Genomic DNA, 18,128 nt, shown 5'->3' on the forward strand with positions numbered 1-18,128 from the left:
TTAATATGATCATAGAAAATGAGGTCAAGGTCATATAAACATAACGAGAAATACATGTACACCTACTATCAATATATATAGTTGACCTTTTGCTTATCATGCTCATAGTTTCTAAGAAACAAGACTAATGAACCATGAAAATGAGGTCAAGGTCAAATGAACTATGCCAGACAGACATGTACAGCTTACAATCCTTCATTACAAATATAGTTGACCTATTTCTTATTGTATAAGAAAAACAGACCAAAACACAAAAACTTAACACTGAGCAATGAACTGTGAAAATGAGGTCAAGGTCAGATGACACTCCAGTTGGACATGTACACCCTACAATTAATCCATACACCAAATATAGTAGAAATGACAAAAACACTAAAACTTAACTATAACCAATGAATCATGAAAATGAGGTCAAGGTAAGATGACATCTACCAGTTAGATATGTACACTGTACAATCTTTCCATACACCAAATATAGAAGACCTATTGCTTATAGTATCCGAGATATGGACTTGACCACCAAAACTAAATCTTGATCATGATCCATGAAATTAGGTTGAGGTCAAGTGAAAACTATCTAATGGGCATGAGGACCTTGCAAGGTATGCACATACCAAATATAATTATCCAATTATTCACGATAAGAGAGAATTTTTAAACATTACAAAAAATCTTAACTATTTTTTCAAGTAGTCACCGAACCATGAAAATGAGGTCATGGACAATGAACATGTGTAAGATGGAAATTTTGTAACATGAGGGAACTATATACAAAGTATGAAGCATCCAGGTCCTCCAATTTCTAAAATATAAAGCTTTTAAGAAGTCAGTTAACACGGCCATCGAATCACTATCCCCATGTCAAGCTTTCTGCAACAAAAGTTGCAAGCTGGACAAAAACATGGAAAACTCTGGTGTTAGGGAAGGGTCAGCTGTACAATTGTAACACACTTGTTACTTTTGTTTAAATACATTCATATTCAATGATAAGACATCTATCAAAAAAGGATTGATAAATGTATATTTTCTAATAAGACATTCAAAAATACAAATACCATTAGTACATTAAAATACTTTTACTTTTAGACTTGAAAGAATGTGAAAATTAGATATGAAAACAAGGGTTGTCAGGACTAAGGACAAGCAAAAATAACCAGAATAGACAATATGAGCATAGAATAAATAAAATTACACAAAAAACAATACTAAATACTAGTGTTGTCAAATAGCACACTTTTGCCTAACTGGTTACTCAGCTAATTGTTCGACCAATTAACTGGTTAACCGGTAGTTTAAGTTGATGTTTGAAGGCCTTATCTATATTACCCTACACATAGATGTAAGAAGATGTGGTATGAGTGTCAATGTGACAACTCTCCATCCAAGTCATAAATTTTTACATTTTTATAGTACGATAAAATGAAGTTTGTCCTTTGGCATTATAAGGCTTGTCTGTGAGGATTCCTGGTTAAGTTTTACTTTTAATATTCCTATACATCGTATCAACTATGATGTTTGTACTAACTTCAGATTGAAAAATAAAAAAAACTCCTTGAACTCTTAGAATTGAATATGTCTGAAACCGATGATTCTTTTATTTTCATTTGTTGTCTCCACAAATAATGTGGAGTGTTTCAATTTGAAATATTTGAGCATGTTACTCATACTATCAAGTATACATTGATTACATTCACAAATTTTTAGTTAGCCTTTTGTTTAAAGTATGAAAAAGCCTTGCACGACGGAGTTTACACATTCAGATGTAGGTCTACACAATATTCGATCAAAAATGAAATAATGAAGTAAATCGTAAAATTCTATCGAATTATTGATATAAAGTTATGTTAAGAAAAAATGTATACTAATACTTGCCCGGACTGATAGACATGTTCAATTAATTCTATGTTTTTGAAATAAACAATAGCAATCAATATACTGGACAATTGATCTGACAGATTAATTACCACGACGATAATTTTTAAATAAAACATAACTATTTAATGATTTCAATACATATTTATATCAAATCTATTAAAAATGGAAAAAGGTCGGTTAACTGGTTAGCCTTTTTGATATTCGGTCCTTCAGACGGTTGACCCTTGACAGCACTACTAAAAACTAAAGTAATTGCAACACAAAACCCTTTTGAATCATTACTAGGGATTGAATAACCTTTTAAGATCCTAGAGAAGGTTAAACAGTTCTTGCTCCCCTGGTGGCACCTATTGTGTTAAGTAAATATCTGTGAAAAAGCCTCATTTGGTAATGTTACAAAGTCTCATTTGGTATTGTTACAGTCTCATTTGGTATTGTTACAAAGCCTCATTTGGTAATGTTACAAAGTCTCATTTGGTATTGTTACAGAGTCTCATTTGGTATTGTAACAGTCTCATTTGGTATTGTTACAGTCTCATTTGGTAATGTTACAAAGTCTCATTTGGTATTGTAACAGTCTCATTTGGTAATGTTACAAAGTCTCATTTGGTATTGTTACAGTCTCATTTGGTAATGTTACAAAGTCTCATTTGGTAATGATACAAAGCCTCATTTGGTAATGTAACAAAGTCTCATTTGGTAATGTTACAAAGTCTCATTTGGTAATGTTACAAAGTCTCATTTGGTATTGTTACAAAGCCTCATTTGGTAATGTTACAAAGTCTCATTAGGTTTTGTTACAGTCTCATTTGGTATTGTTACAAAGTCTCATTTGGTATTGTAACAAAGCCTCATTTGGTATTGTTACAAAGTCTCATTTGGTATTGTTACAAAGTCTCATTTGGTATTGTTACAAAGCCTCATTTGGTATTGTAACAGTCTCATTTGGTATTGTTACAAAGCCTCATTTGGTAATGTTACAAAGTCTCATTAGGTTTTGTTACAGTCTCATTTGGTATTGTTACAAAGTCTCATTTGGTATTGTAACAAAGCCTCATTTGGTATTGTTACAAAGTCTTATTTGGTATTGTTACAAAGTCTCATTTGGTATTGTTACAAAGCCTCATTTGGTATTGTTACAAAGTCTCATTTGGAATTGATACAAAGCCTCATTTGGTAATGTTACAAAGTCTCATTTGGTATTGTTACAAAGTCTCATTTGGTATTGTTACAGTCTCATTTGGTATTGTTACAAAGTCTCAGTTGGCATTGTTACAGTCTCATTTGGTATTGTTGTAAAGTCTCATTTGGTATTGTTACAAAGTCTCATTTTGAAGTGTAACAATCGAGAAAAAGAGGACATGATAAAGGTTACGATAAGTGAACATATCCTTTGTCATTTAAGACATATATATTTTTTAATCAACCAAATCATGATGGCGCCTGTATCACCTACAAAGGGATGACTTCAATTTTACAACTTGGAACTCTTGATGCAATAGCTTCTTTGTTTTTGTTTCAAAGTTTAGTTATCAACTGCTCCTTATTGCCAACTCCTAGTTATATGTCAAGATATGAAGCAGGGCTAAATGTATCTATTGAATCCTTTTTTTTTCAAATACATGAGAAAGATGCAGTCACCATTTTCACTAAACTTGAATCATATCGCTAAAATCACCCACAGTTTTTTGGTTGTGTTCCTGTTGCTCATTCTTTGTTTTTCTATGTTGTTTCATGTGTACTATTGTTTGTCTTTTGTCTTTTTCATTTTTAGCCATGGCGTTGTCAGTTTATTTTCGACTTATGAGTTTGAATGTCCCTTTGGTATCCTTGCCTTTCTTTTAGCTAAAGCATATCATCTTATTTAGAATAATCTGAAATTTAAGGAAAATGCCAGCTTCTTATATTTTTTCTTTAGAAGCTCCTGTATAAATTAAAGTCTATCTCAAATGATTAAAGTTTGAAAACAGAAAGCACAGTTTTTTCCCCATGGGAATGCGATTGTATGTTGAAAAAACCTTTCCTCCAAATGTAACAAATATGTCATTCCAATTTCAATTTTGATTTGGAAAAAGAGTTTTTCTGCCAGTAGGAGTATGATCTCTAGATGACCCAATTCTAGTTTTCTCTCCATTGACCATTTTGTTTTGTGAAACAAAGTTGGACCAATTCTATCAATCTGTCATTAATAAGACCTTCCAATGTTGATGCGAGATATTAGTGTATTTATAGAACTGCATGTTTCCCCACATTGGTTGCTTCTTCATGACAATTGAGAAGTTTTTACAACCTCTTTCGTACATAAGTTGCAGTTACAAATTGTTATGTCACAATACAACTATGGAAACATTAATCAAATAAAGTGAAATTAAAATTAAAGAATTTTATAAACAATCACATTTTCAGATGTGTTATTGTATAAACAATGTTCAAGTAGATGACAATATACTATTTATACTGAATTACTTCAATTGACTTTGCTAAAACAGAAAAAGTTCTAATTGTATCTGCAACATTGTGAAGAAAGATGAGCAACACTTAAGTAGGAAACTATAGTTAGGATTAACTTAATATGGACTTTGCAATTAGACAAGGCATTGCTAAATTAGAAATTTTCTTAAGAACCATGTATACAAAACAGGGGGAAAGATACCAGAGGGACATTCAAACACATAGATCAAAAAATTAATAAACTGACAACGCCATGGCTACAAAAGAAAAAAGACAAACAGAAAAACAATAATACACAAGACACAACATAGAAAACTGAAGACTGAGCAACATGAACCCAATCAAAAACTGGGGGTGATATCAGGTGCTCTGGAAGGGTAAGCAGATCCTGCTCCACATGTGACCTCCGTCGTCTTGCTCATGTTATTACAAACCTGGTAAACAGTCTAATTTAAAGATATTCGTGTGGATTAAAAAATAATTTAAGAGTAAGGTTTACATGATGATTGTTCAACTTAAACTTGTAAAAATATAATGTGATAAATGTTTAATTTTAACATATCTATTACTTCATAGCATTATTAATATTGTCACAATTGACATCTCTGAAATGAAGAATCCTGATAGTTATTATTCTATTCCTTTATCAGTATAAGTATCATAATTTTTCAAGGATTATATTTTGAAAATTTGTAATTTCCAAGACAAATAATGTTTCTTATCATACATTCTCCAAAAACTTTTTATACACTTGGTGACATGCTAGATTTATGAAAGTAGAGGGATCCTACTAAAAGTACCTCAAGCAATACCTAAGTGTCAGGAGTTGTAATGATATGTACGGTCATAATATAATCTGAAGGTAATCAAATTATGCCAGAAGACAATAAAAAGATGATATGCATATACATCAATTAGACAGCACCCCAACAGTTCAAATAGCTTAAGACATCTAGAGTTAACGTTCAGTCTTCAACAACAGAAAATTCCTTATACAACAAGAACTCATGTGTTGTAGTGCTAAGCATAACCACACTTATCACTGTCAAACTGTTGGTCAAATATAAAGTCATTCTATTAATTAAAAATGTTTCTCAAAATTTTTTGTCACTTTTTACAAGAATGCACACGCTTGAATGTATTGCCTGCTGTATCTTTCATGATTTAATTTATGTTGAAAGTCAGTAATATGAAGTTTGATACAAAGTTATCAGTAATATGCAAGGCAAGTTGAGAATGAGCACAAATTCAATAACAAATAGACAACAGGTTAGAATCGTGCATTATTTAACAGATTTTCCCCCTGCAACCATTTTGGGAAATTTACACTCTGACAACAAGTGTTTAATTTTTTTATTAAAATCAATTTCAGACTTCAGATATGCAACTTGCTTATATTATATAATGAGAGAAATATCATGAATATTAGTTAATGAAAAGATTTAGAAAAATTATCGTATTAATACTTTCATATCACAGTTTTACATTATAAAAAAAAAATATAGATGATGATTAGTGTATTGAGAATCAGCCATCAGTCTCATCATTAAAATGTCGTTTAAATTGAATTGCCACATCATCAGTGGTTTTATGAGCCACCTTGAGGTAGATCATTAGTCCAGCAAATGCTGCAATTATTCCTAGAATAATCATTCCTATTGCTAAGCCAGCCATAGAACCTGAAAAAAGTTAAAAGTTCAATAAAATAATGTGATTATTGTTAATTAAATCTAGCTTTTTTTAAAGCAAATTCTTACTACTGTAAATTATCTAATGACCTAATCTAATTGTCTATTCAAAGCAGTCAAAAAGGTTGATTCTAATTATTTGGCTACACATTCACCATTATTAAATGATTATTGAAAACTGTGGGTTTTTTTCTTCTCATGTACAAAATATACAGAATTTTTACCTTTTTTTTTTAATATAGATCACAATCAAATTCTATTAAAAAATATGATTTAATATACTAAAGTTCATCAGTTAAAGGGAACTAAAGTGCAAAAAATATGACATGGCACACCTTGAAATGAAATCACCTATGTCTTGACTTTAAAATAGACTTTTTCCACCTTTACATATCATATACAATCTTTCATTTCTACTACATGTTAAACATTTTAGAAGTTTGAAAATTAAAAAAAGTATCTTTAAAAAAAAAAATCTTATACAGATAAAGCATTTTCTGATGTACGTTTGAAACTATAGTATGAAAAGAAAATGGGTATACTGTTCTATGATAAAATAATGAATATTAGGATAGATAGAGTTAATTGTGTTTGACTCACACGATATTTTATATAATACTAATTTCATTTTCCACCTATTTTTATTATCCTTTACTGTAATTTCACTTCTCACAAATGTAATGAAGTTTTTTAATTATAGCTACCTTATATAAAAATAGGAAATTTCTAGTCATGATAAGACCTTTAATTTAGCAAAATTTTTGAAAAATTTCAATCAATTGATGATACTTAATCCATGATCATGTGACCTTACCTCCTGTATATCCTGATTTCGTTGGTTTTGTATTATAATACTTTGATGGATTAGGAGTATATGCAGTTCCATCGGGGAAAGATTGTCCTGAAAAAAAGGTTTAAAGAAAGTTGAAAAATATCTGAACTCTGAAATGTTTATTAAATGAAAATCCATAACAACATATAGCTCAATATACAATGTATATGCTACAAAGATGGTGAACACATATTTATATATTTATACTTTTTCCAGACATCAATTGTAAAATTCTAAAACTACCTTTCAACTATTGTCTAGATAAATAACAGCCATATTAAAGAAGATATTCCTCCCATATAATTTTACCATTCTAGTAGTCGTGGAAAGGGACTTTCTCATTTGTACAGTCAGCCAATATCCCCAGGAGATGCTTCTAGAAGCCTTAGTCCAGTCAAACTAAAATTTAACCTCAAACTAATTGCAACAGAAAATGTTTTAGTTCTAATCTATAGCATTAAGCCTTTAATATACACAGAAAAAAGTCCCATAACATCTAACTTGAGGAAAACTCTAAATCAACATTTTTTGGAAGGGGAGATAACTCCACAAAAATGAGTCTTTTTTTGTCAGTTTTTGTTTGATTTTCTTAAAATTTATGTAAAGTATGATACTTTGATGGGGTTATAAGTTTATATTTGACTAAACTATATAATCTTCTGTTCATGAAATGGTCAAAACCAAAGTGTTATGGATAGTTTTATTTAAAAAAAAATAATGTGAAAATTTGGTATTGTTGTTATGAATATGGTATACTCGAAACTACATATAACTGGTCTTACTATTACCAATGTACATTCGGACAACTACCACGTCATATTAAGGAATTCCCCATGGTATATTTGGCAGTCATTACCCTAGTTGTTATCCAGATCAGACGTCCCCACATTGATGAGCGGCCTATTAGACAACTAATGACTCAAGCATAGGATTGTGATATTATAGGTAATATATTGCATACACATAACCCTATAAAATCATTACAGTGGTGTCAGAAGTCGGCACGAATCCACTAATTTACACTGTTAATCGGTGACATCCGTTCGCGCCATATTTTCATATTTTTTCTTTGTTTTCGCGAGAGGAAAATCTTTGTATCTTCTCTCCCGCTATTATATTATTTCATGGCGCGCTGATTTATCAGTACTATTGATATTAGTTGACCATTTATTAAATTTTCCAACATGTCAAGGTAAAGAATCTCAAATTTAATAAAAATAATTCAGCATGTATTCTTCTTTTTGTGGTTTAAAGTTTCTTGAGATAATTAAGATGCTGAAAAAATATAATATCTGTATATTATATTTTTCTGACAGCATCTTACTTATCTCAAGAAACTTTAAACCACAAAAAGAAGAATACATGCTGAATTATTTTTATTAAATTTGAGATTCTTTACCTTGACATGTTGGAAATTTAATAAATGGTCAACTAATAAATTACAAAATCTTGATTATAGCTTGATAAAACCTTTAGAGTTGTTTGTTATACTCTAAAGGCGGCTAAAATATCAAGAACCAATACATTCTGATGAATAGAATTGGTAAAGTTATAATTTTGTATTAATTCTGATTGATATTTCTGCCTTTTTTGCAGAGTTATCTTCCTTTTCAATGCATCTCCATAGGAATTTTAAATGGTGATTTTTTTAGTCTTCCTCAAGTAAGATTTTATGGCACTTTTTTCGGTGTATATTTGGGTTATAATGCTAAAGATTAAAACTTAAAAATCTTCTGTTGCAATTACCTTAAGGTTAGGGTCAAATTTATGCTAGATTGACTGGACTACCTGGGCCCATATGCATAAAACAACTCAAGTTAAGATATCCAATCAGAGTACTAATTCAAGCCATATAAAAGAATAGGTTTGTTTGCCCAAACCCTACCTAACTAGAAAAAAGCTGCCTAGTCAAATTCTTTTATTGTCCTGATTTGAAGAAGTTTTTTTTATTCAGATAGGTATGAAGACTAATAAACAACCAATACTTCAATTTCTTTTTTTTGGAAAAAAAAAACAAGAGGCTCTCAAGAGCCTGAATCGCTCACCTGAATTTTTTTGGTTTAATCTCTCATCAATGATTATTTTGGTTTTTCAATTTATTTAAATGTTCTTTGAATCGTCCTATTTTCTTCAAAAGCAAAAAAAAATCATGTTCTCCTATATTCTATTTTAGCCATAGGAGCTATGTTTCTTGACATACAAGGAAATGAAATATAAAATTTATACTAGATACTCTGAAACTCTGAAACTCATTTAGCCTAAGTTTGGCAGAAATTGATACAGCAGTTTCATAAGAGAAGATTTTTTAAAGTAAGTCAACATGATGAACAAATTGTGAAAAAAGTCTTTAAAGGGCAATAACTCCTAAAGAGGTCAATTGACAATTTTGGTCAAATTGACTTATTTGTAGATCTTACTTTGCTGATCATATTTGCTGTTTACAGTTTATCTTTATCTATAATAATATTCAAGATAATGACCAAAAACTGCAAAATTTCCTTAAAATTACCAATTAAGTGGCAGCAACCCAACAATTGGATGTTTGATTCATCTGAAAATTTCAGGGCTGATAGATATTGACCTAATGAACATTTTTACTCCATGTCAGATTTGCTCTTAATGCTTTCGTTTTTGAGATATAAGCCAAAAACTGCATTTGACCCCTATGTTCTATTTTAAGGAACGGCGGCCATGTTTTTTGACGGATCAAAAATCAAAGCACACACTTTGTGCAGGATAATCTAAGGAACAACCATGCTAAGTTTTAACCAAATCCATTCAGTAGTTTCAGAGGAGAAGATTTTTTAAAGTAAGCAAATATGATGAACAAATTGTGAAAAATTGTCATTAAAGGACAATAACCCCTTAAGGGGTCAATTGACAATTTTGGTCATATTAACTTATTTGTAGATCTTACTTTGCTGATCTTTTTTGCTGTTTACAGTTTATCTTTATCTATAATAATATTCAAGATAATGACCAAAAACTGCAAAATTTCCTTAAAATTACCAATTAAGTGGCAGCAACCCAACAATGGTTTGTTTGATTCATCTGAAAATTTCAGGGCTGATAGATCTTGACCTAATGAACATTTTTACTCCATGTCAGATTTGCTCTAAATGCTTTCGTTTTTGAGATATAAGCCAAAAACTGCATTTGACCCCTATGTTCTATTTTAAGTAACGGCGGCCATGTTTTTTGACGGATCAAAAATCAAAGCACACACTTTGTGCAGGATAATCTAAGGAACAATCATGCTAAGTTTTAACCAAATCCATTCAGTAGTTTCAGAGGAGAAGATTTTTTAAAGTTAGCAAATATGATGAACAAATTGTGAAAAATTGTCATTAAAGGACAATAACCCCTTAAGGGGTCAATTGATAATTTTGGTCATATTAACTTATTTGTAGATCTTACTTTGCTGATCTTTTTTGCTGTTTACAGTTTATCTTTATCTATAATAATATTCAAGATAATGACCAAAAACTGCAAAATTTCCTTAAAATTACCAATTAAGTGGCAGCAACCCAACAATGGTTTGTTTGCAGGGCTGATAGATCTTGACCTAATGAACATTTTTACTCCATGTCAGATTTGCTCTAAATGCTTTCGTTTTTGAGATATAAGCCAAAAACTGCATTTGACCCCTATGTTCTATTTTAAGTAACGGCGGCCATGTTTTTTGACGGATCAAAAATCAAAGCACACACTTTGTGCAGGATAATCTAAGGAACAATCATGCTAAGTTTTAACCAAATCCATTCAGTAGTTTCAGAGGAGAAGATTTTTTAAAGTTAGCAAATATGATGAACAAATTGTGAAAAATTGTCATTAAAGGACAATAACCCCTTAAGGGGTCAATTGATAATTTTGGTCATATTAACTTATTTGTAGATCTTACTTTGCTGATCTTTTTTGCTGTTTACAGTTTATCTTTATCTATAATAATATTCAAGATAATGACCAAAAACTGCAAAATTTCCTTAAAATTACCAATTAAGTGGCAGCAACCCAACAATGGTTTGTTTGATTCATCTGAAAATTTCAGGGCTGATAGATCTTGACCTAATGAACATTTTTACCCCATGTCAGATTAGCTCTAAATGCTTTCGTTTTTGAGATATAAGCCAAAAACTGCATTTGACCCATATGTTCTATTTTAAGTAACGGCGGCCATGTTTTTTGACGGATCAAAAATCGAAGCGCACATTTTGTGCAGGATATACTAAGGAACAATCATGTTAAGTTTCATTCAAATCCATTCAGTAGTTTCAGAGGAGAAGATGTTTGAAAAATTGTTAACGACGACAGACAACGACGACGACGACGGACTCCAGCCAAGTGATGAGAAAAGCTCACATGGCCTTTTAGGCCAGGTGAGCTAAAAATAGAAAATGCCTACCTACCTACCCACTGTCTCAACCTTTGGGTAGGGTTTGGGCAAACCAAAATATTTTTAATTGTGACTTCATCATAGGACATGTAGAAAAATCATCCATTTCCTTAAGTTACAAAACATTTTGCTTTGTAGTTTCAGAGAGGAATATTCTGAAAATTTAAATTCAAGATTCAAAGAAAAGTTGATTTTGAAAATTTGAAAACTCAGGTGCAATCCTTAGACTTCCAACTGATTCCAATGGTCAGCCACCAGCAAGCATGACTCAACAGTGGCACTAATTATTCCTTTTCTTTCAATATAGTGGTTAACATTAATTTACTGAATAAAACTTCAAACTTTGGTTTTATTTTCCGTTTTGCATGATAACCAACTATTTAATTGCTTATCATTGGGGGGTTGGGGGTTGATCATCAATGATGTTCCACAAAAGCACTTTACATCAATGACTCTTTTCAAAAAATCTTACGATCAAAATTATCAGAAGTTATACCGAAATGTATATGACTTACGAGGATTTTACCTCTGTAGATTTTTTGTGCAGCTGACTCATAAGTGACTCATACTTTTACACATAGGTAACTATGGTAAACTAAACAAGTGTAAAAATTATTGACTTACTTGTATACAGATCACAGTATGCATTTGACTGAGCTATGACTTGACCTCCTTTAATGGAGTTAGTGGTCAGTCTACATTCAGTCAGGTTGCCGCAGTAGTTAAAGCTAGCACAACTGAATGTCTCCTCTTGAACACATAGTTTGGCACACTGAGAAGCATCTATCCCAGAAACGATTCTGTTATTTACTAGTGGAATCTGATATCTGGCTTTCTTCTTAAAATCATCCATATAATTTCCTGTAAAGTTGATATATTTTAATATTTAGAAGTTTTTATCTGTTATCCCTCTTTAGACCTTTCATGTTTCAACAGAAAATTCTTTGTCTCAGTTAAAATCATTTTAATATAAACAAAATAATAGAGTTTCAATAAAATATATCTTATCCTTTATAATTTTACAATACATTTATTATTCTTATCTTTTCCAAGATGCATTTGCTTCAAATATAGTTCATATACATATAGTTATGTGGTAAAATTTTCAATGTTAAGTAATGAGAAATACATCATTTAAATCTGCATATGGGCAAAGAGCAAAACTATGTATAATATACAAGAGGCTCTCAAGAGCCTGAATCGCTCACCTGATTTTTTTTGGTTTAATCTCTCATCAATGATTATTTTGGCTTTTCAATTTATTTAAATGTTCTTTGAATCGTCCTATTTTCTTCAAAAGCAAAAAAAAAATCATTTTCTGCTATGTTCTATTTTAGCCATAGGAGCTATGTTTCTTGACATACAAGGAAATGAAATATAAAATTTATACTAGATCAATACTCTGAAACTCTAAAACTCATTTAGCCTAAGTTTGGCTGAAATTGATACAGCAGTTTCAAAGGAGAAGATTTTTTAAAGTAAGTCAACATGATGAACAAATTGTGAAAAAAGTCTTTAAAGGGCAATAACTCCTTAAGAGGTCAATTGACAATTTTGGTCAAATTGACTTATTTGTAGATCTTACTTTGCTTAACATTTTTGCTATTAACAGTTTATCTGTATCTATAATAATATTCAAGATAATGACCAAAAACTGCAAAATTTCCTTAAAATTACCAATTAAGTGGCAGCAACCCAGCAATGGTTTGTTTGATTCATCTGAAAATTTCAGGGCTGATACATCTTGACCTAATGAACATTTTTACCCCATGTCAGATTTGCTCTAAATGCTTTCGTTTTTGAGATATAAGCCAAAAACTGCATTTGACCCCTATGTTCTATTTTCAGTAACAGTGGCCATGTTTTTTGACAGATCAAAAATCGAAGCACACACTTTGTGCAGGATAATCTATGGAACAATGATGCTAAGTTTCATCCAAATCCATTCAGCAGTTTCAGAGGAGAAGATTTTTTAAAGTTAGCAAATATGATGAACAAATTGTGAAAAATTGTCATTAAAGGACAATAACCCCTTAGGGGTCAATTGACAATTTTGGTCATATTAACTTATTTGTAGATCTTACTTTGCTGATCATTTTTGCTGTTTTCAGTTTATCTTTATCTATAATAATATTCAAGATAATGACCAAAAACTGCAAAATTTCCTTAAAATTACCAATTAAGTGGCAGCAACCCAACAATGGTTTGTTTGATTCATCTGAAAATTTCAGGGCTGATAGATCTTGACCTAATGAACATTTTTACCCCATGTCAGATTTGCTCTAAATGCTTTCGTTTTTGAGATATAAGCCAAAAACTGCATTTGACCCCTATGTTCTATTTTAAGTAACGGCGGCCATGTTTTTTGACGGATCAAAAATCGAAGCACACACTTTGTGCAGGATACTCTAAGGAACAATCATGCTAAGTTTCATTCAAATCCATTCAGTAGTTTCAGAGGAGAAGATGTTTGAAAAATTGTTCACGACGACGACGACGTCGACGACGACAACGTCGACGACGACGACGGACGCCAAGTGATGAGAAAAGCTCACATGGCCTTTTAGGCCAGGTGAGCTAACAAGACAATATCATTAGATCCTTATATATTAGTTTGTTTCTATAAAAGCAAATGCAGGTGAAATTTGCCATCAATGTATGTGTACTCCTTGATACATTATACTAGTCATTTTTGGGGCTTTTTATATATTGCTGTTTAGTGTGAAGCAAGGCTCTGTGACCCATAATGGTTTACTTTTACATATTGAAACTTGTATGGAGAGTTGGAACTCATACATGTACCACATCTTATATCTATTAACTTACTGGACCAGTGATTACACAGGAGATCAGATTTAATGTTGACTTGTGGTGCATCATAGTAATGGGTTTTTCCCAAGAAACAGGTTCCAATGTCTGTACAGAAGTCAAATGACTTGCAGTTAAATCCATTATAGTCCACACATAGTTTGGCACACTGGTTTTCATCATAAATGTTCTGATAGATTGTGTCAGAGTTGGACAAAACAGTTGTTCCAGCAATCTTTGAGAACTTGGCTGTATAATCACCTAAAAACACCAATATATAACATGTTATTAGTCAACTTGACTGTATAATCACCTAAAAACACCAATATATAACATGTAATTTGTGAACTTGGCTGTATAACAACAATATATAACATTTTACTTGTGAACTTGGCTGTATAATCACCTAAAAACACCAATATATAACATGTAATTTGTGAACTTGGCTGTATAACAACAATATATAACATTTTACTTGTGAACTTGGCTGTATAATCACCTAAAAACACCAGTATATAACATGTTATATGTGAACTTGGCTGTATAATCACCTAAAAAACATAACATGTTATTTGTCAACTTAACTGTACTCATCAGAATTATGAATGTAATCATGTTATTCATTGCCGAACCTTTTTACTTAAATTTTCGGTAAATCAGCTATTTTCATGTTTAGCATTTTATAGACATCTAGACATCATTACTTATATTTTTTAAGCATTGTTGATGTATTCTTTTGAGGGATGATCCACATTTGATATATTTGCTGATGCATATTATTTATCTGAATGAGTTATTATTTTCTGTAGTATGCTATTTGCTTGATTTATAGAAATTTATTTTCTTAAATTGACTAAAAACTTTTATCCTTCATAAAATATTATTTCATTTAACAAACTAAAGTTATTTTTCAATACTATTTGTTTCAGAGACAGACAGAAAAACAAACCAGTAACAACACTTATGATCCCCTATAAAGTTTTTGGAAGTCTTATTTATGTATCGTATATCAAAGGCATTTCTTGCTAATACATTTACATACAATCAGACAGTACTTACGGATATATAAATCAAATCCATTTTGATTTTTGATGAGTTTAGGTGTTTCATCTGGATGAATATGAGACAGATAACAAGTTCCTGAATTGTAGTCATATTCAAATGAGGAACAAACGAAAGAATCCTCAGTCACACATGAGGCGGAACAATCATCCACAGACAATCCCGTCAAAATCAGATCATCATAGTTTGGTACTATTTTGTTATTTAATAACTGGAACTGATTCAGTGTAGACACTATAAAACAATACATCACATTTTGTCAGCTAGATGATTTTTGCATTCACTGTTCAATTAATTCAGAAAAATAGGTAATCTAACTGCATTATAAGATGTTACTATTTTGTCTATACAATTTTTTTTAACTTTCATGGTCTGAGCAAAGAAAAATTTCATAACTATTGACATTTGTGGAATATTTTTTTGGCAACATAAATTTTACTAAAGTAAGAATTTTTTACATTTGTCCTGAAAAAAACTACCGTTTTTTTTTTTTACTTGAAAGTCCAGAATATGTGTTTTTATCATCTTTTCAATCTAATGGTAAATAATAGCATAAAATGTTTTCTATTTTTCCCTTAAATTTGAACTTCTAATCTGAACTACCAATGCTTTTATGGTAAGTTTGTTATAGATTTTCCTGTAAGAGCTTATATAGAGAAGAAAGAACTGACTACCCTTCTGCAGCAATAAGATTTAATTATAGTTTGTTGGTATTTCCAATTATTTGGGTCTTTAAATTTGTATCAAGAAGAAAGTAAAATTACCAGCTGATGGATTTCTGCTTTGTCCTGTGGTAATAGCATTACTAACATCTGATGCTGTGTACTGCATATTCTAAATAAAATTTTAAAAAAACCAGTTAGTGTATTAAATTAGATTATAATCAAAAAAAAAAATTAAACTGTTAAAGTTGAATGAGACTATGTATAGAAAACAAGCATGATAGCACTATATCGTAACCACTCAGGTTTCCAATGTTTTTTTACAGAAAAATACAGGAAGTACCATAAAGTCTCCTTCAAGATTTAAAAAATAAAATATATTTTGTTCACTTCAAAATATCTTTAATTCAAATCTTTAAAAACTTAATTATATTCAACTCCTAAAAAACTTTGTGTACAAAAATGTATATATAGATAGATAAACTTAGTTCAATTTACATACTTAAATATTACTTCATCCAAATGGATAAGTAACAAGCCTTTTTTTAACATGAATGTCCTTTCCTTAACACAAATCATAATAACAGAACATATCTAAAATAGGAGATAACTCTTAATTTTTATAGGAAATATTCTTCCAATACTTTACACTCTTTTTTGCTTTACCTTATTAGGGAAATTAATAGTTATCTGAACTGCTCCTTTTGTAACATTGTTCTTCAGATTCATCCAAGCTGTCTGCAATGGCACCTCTGGTTTGGAATTCATATTTATTGTTTCTGAAAGTAAAATAAATCAAACAATTTACATCACAGAATGTTACAACTCTTCTGTTTTTAATAGTCTTACTTCTTTCTGTAATTGACACTTTTTATTCTGTTTGCATGGTATAGAATTTTTATTTTATGGAATTATTTCTACTTACAATATATCTTCAACATTTGCTTTTATTTCTTATCAATGATGATTCGTCCTGAATATGCATGAAATATTTGCCACTGGACGTTAAGCAATCAACAATCAATCAATCAATCTTATCAATGAAAATCACCTTCCTGGTTGAATTTCCATTGTTTTACATTTCTTAGCCCACACAATGTTCTGGTGTACATTTTGTGAAAATAGTACACAAATTGCAGTGAATTCTAAAATAGCAAATTATCACAGCAATTTCTGAATTGGCATTAAGTTTTGTTAAATTCAAAATATTCCTTTTTTTTTATTTTAAATTCTTCAATTTTGAAAGAAGAGGATAGTATTGGCAATTACCACAGCAAAGTGTTGCTGAGTGAGAGACTTTACTTAAAACAATCAATCACTCCTGTTTTCTGCTCTTTGGTCAGGTTGTTGTTTCTTTGACACTTTCCCTTCTTTCATTCTCAATTATATTATCATTTACATATCATTAAACAGCCAGGATATTGATATCTCACTATTAGAAATGTTAAGAGTTATTTTACAATTATTCTAGCTGATATTGGGAATAAGGAGGAAAACTGGTCTTATAAACAAAAGCATGTCTAATTTTCTCCAATTTTTAATATTGTTTACCTCAATAAAATATAACTATCTCTTCATGAAAACTCTACCTTCTCAAGGTGACATATGCATGCAGCCAAGCAATTCCAATAAAATAGCACTTAGTCCAAATTGGTGAATATACAGGGCATACGCACATAATAAGTACCTATTGTAACTTCTCCTTAACCTTAGGGGTTATTACATTTGTTTTTTAAATTTAATATTTCTTTTCCACCTGATCTCTATTACACTTACTAAGGTAATGACTGCACTGAGCATTAGTTGCTAGAGTTTGTCCATCATCTTGTCCGTACCTGCTGAGGGAACAAATCTGTGATGCTGGACAGTAATCAAAACTGAGACAGGTAAAGTTTGTATTAGTATAACAGTAACTGGCACAGTCTTGTGCTGATGATATACTTGTATAACTGATGTCATTGTGGTTCTGGAGGACCATACCAGGAATCTGCTTAAATTTTGCTGAAAAAATCAATAAAACGAGTTAAATTAAATCCATTACTTTGTTCTAACTGTAGAAATATTTTGTTAAGAATCTGTTGTTAATTTAATTTTAACTTACTTCCCTTTTAATTAAGTATCATTCACATATTATCTACCACTTTCAAAATAATTCAATCACATCCAGAGATTAAAGATATTTTGTCAATAACCACCATTTCTGAAGTGAGTAAAACGTTAACCCTTACTCAGCTGACATACATAACACATAACCTGTTTTATATCTATTGAAAATTCAGGTCAATACACATAAAATGCAAAAATTCTTTCAATTATTAATTCTGAAGGGAAAAAAAGAAGTTAAAAAAACAAAATCA

General features: G+C 30.7%; 1 protein-coding gene across 2 annotated transcripts in view; it reads right to left on the reverse strand.

The window, feature by feature from the left end:
• Positions 1-5,670: 5,670 nt before the first annotated feature.
• LOC139496211 (uncharacterized) overlaps positions 5,671-18,128 on the reverse strand; it is a 33,152-nt gene continuing 20,694 nt past the window's right edge. For both annotated transcript variants that reach the window (XM_071284691.1, XM_071284697.1), the window contains exons 14-21: positions 17,548-17,772; positions 16,438-16,550; positions 15,874-15,943; positions 15,107-15,343; positions 14,066-14,308; positions 11,864-12,100; positions 6,829-6,915; positions 5,671-6,005 (exon numbers count right to left, since the gene is read on the reverse strand). In XM_071284691.1, coding sequence (XP_071140792.1) covers positions 5,854-6,005; positions 6,829-6,915; positions 11,864-12,100; positions 14,066-14,308; positions 15,107-15,343; positions 15,874-15,943; positions 16,438-16,550; positions 17,548-17,772 — 1,364 coding nt within the window. In that variant the 3' untranslated portion in view covers positions 5,671-5,853. The remainder of the gene's footprint in view (positions 6,006-6,828; positions 6,916-11,863; positions 12,101-14,065; positions 14,309-15,106; positions 15,344-15,873; positions 15,944-16,437; positions 16,551-17,547; positions 17,773-18,128) is intronic.

The sequence above is a fragment of the Mytilus edulis genome, chromosome 1 (genome assembly GCF_963676685.1).
Source record: "Mytilus edulis chromosome 1, xbMytEdul2.2, whole genome shotgun sequence".
NCBI classification, from domain to species: Eukaryota; Metazoa; Mollusca; class Bivalvia; order Mytilida; family Mytilidae; genus Mytilus; species Mytilus edulis.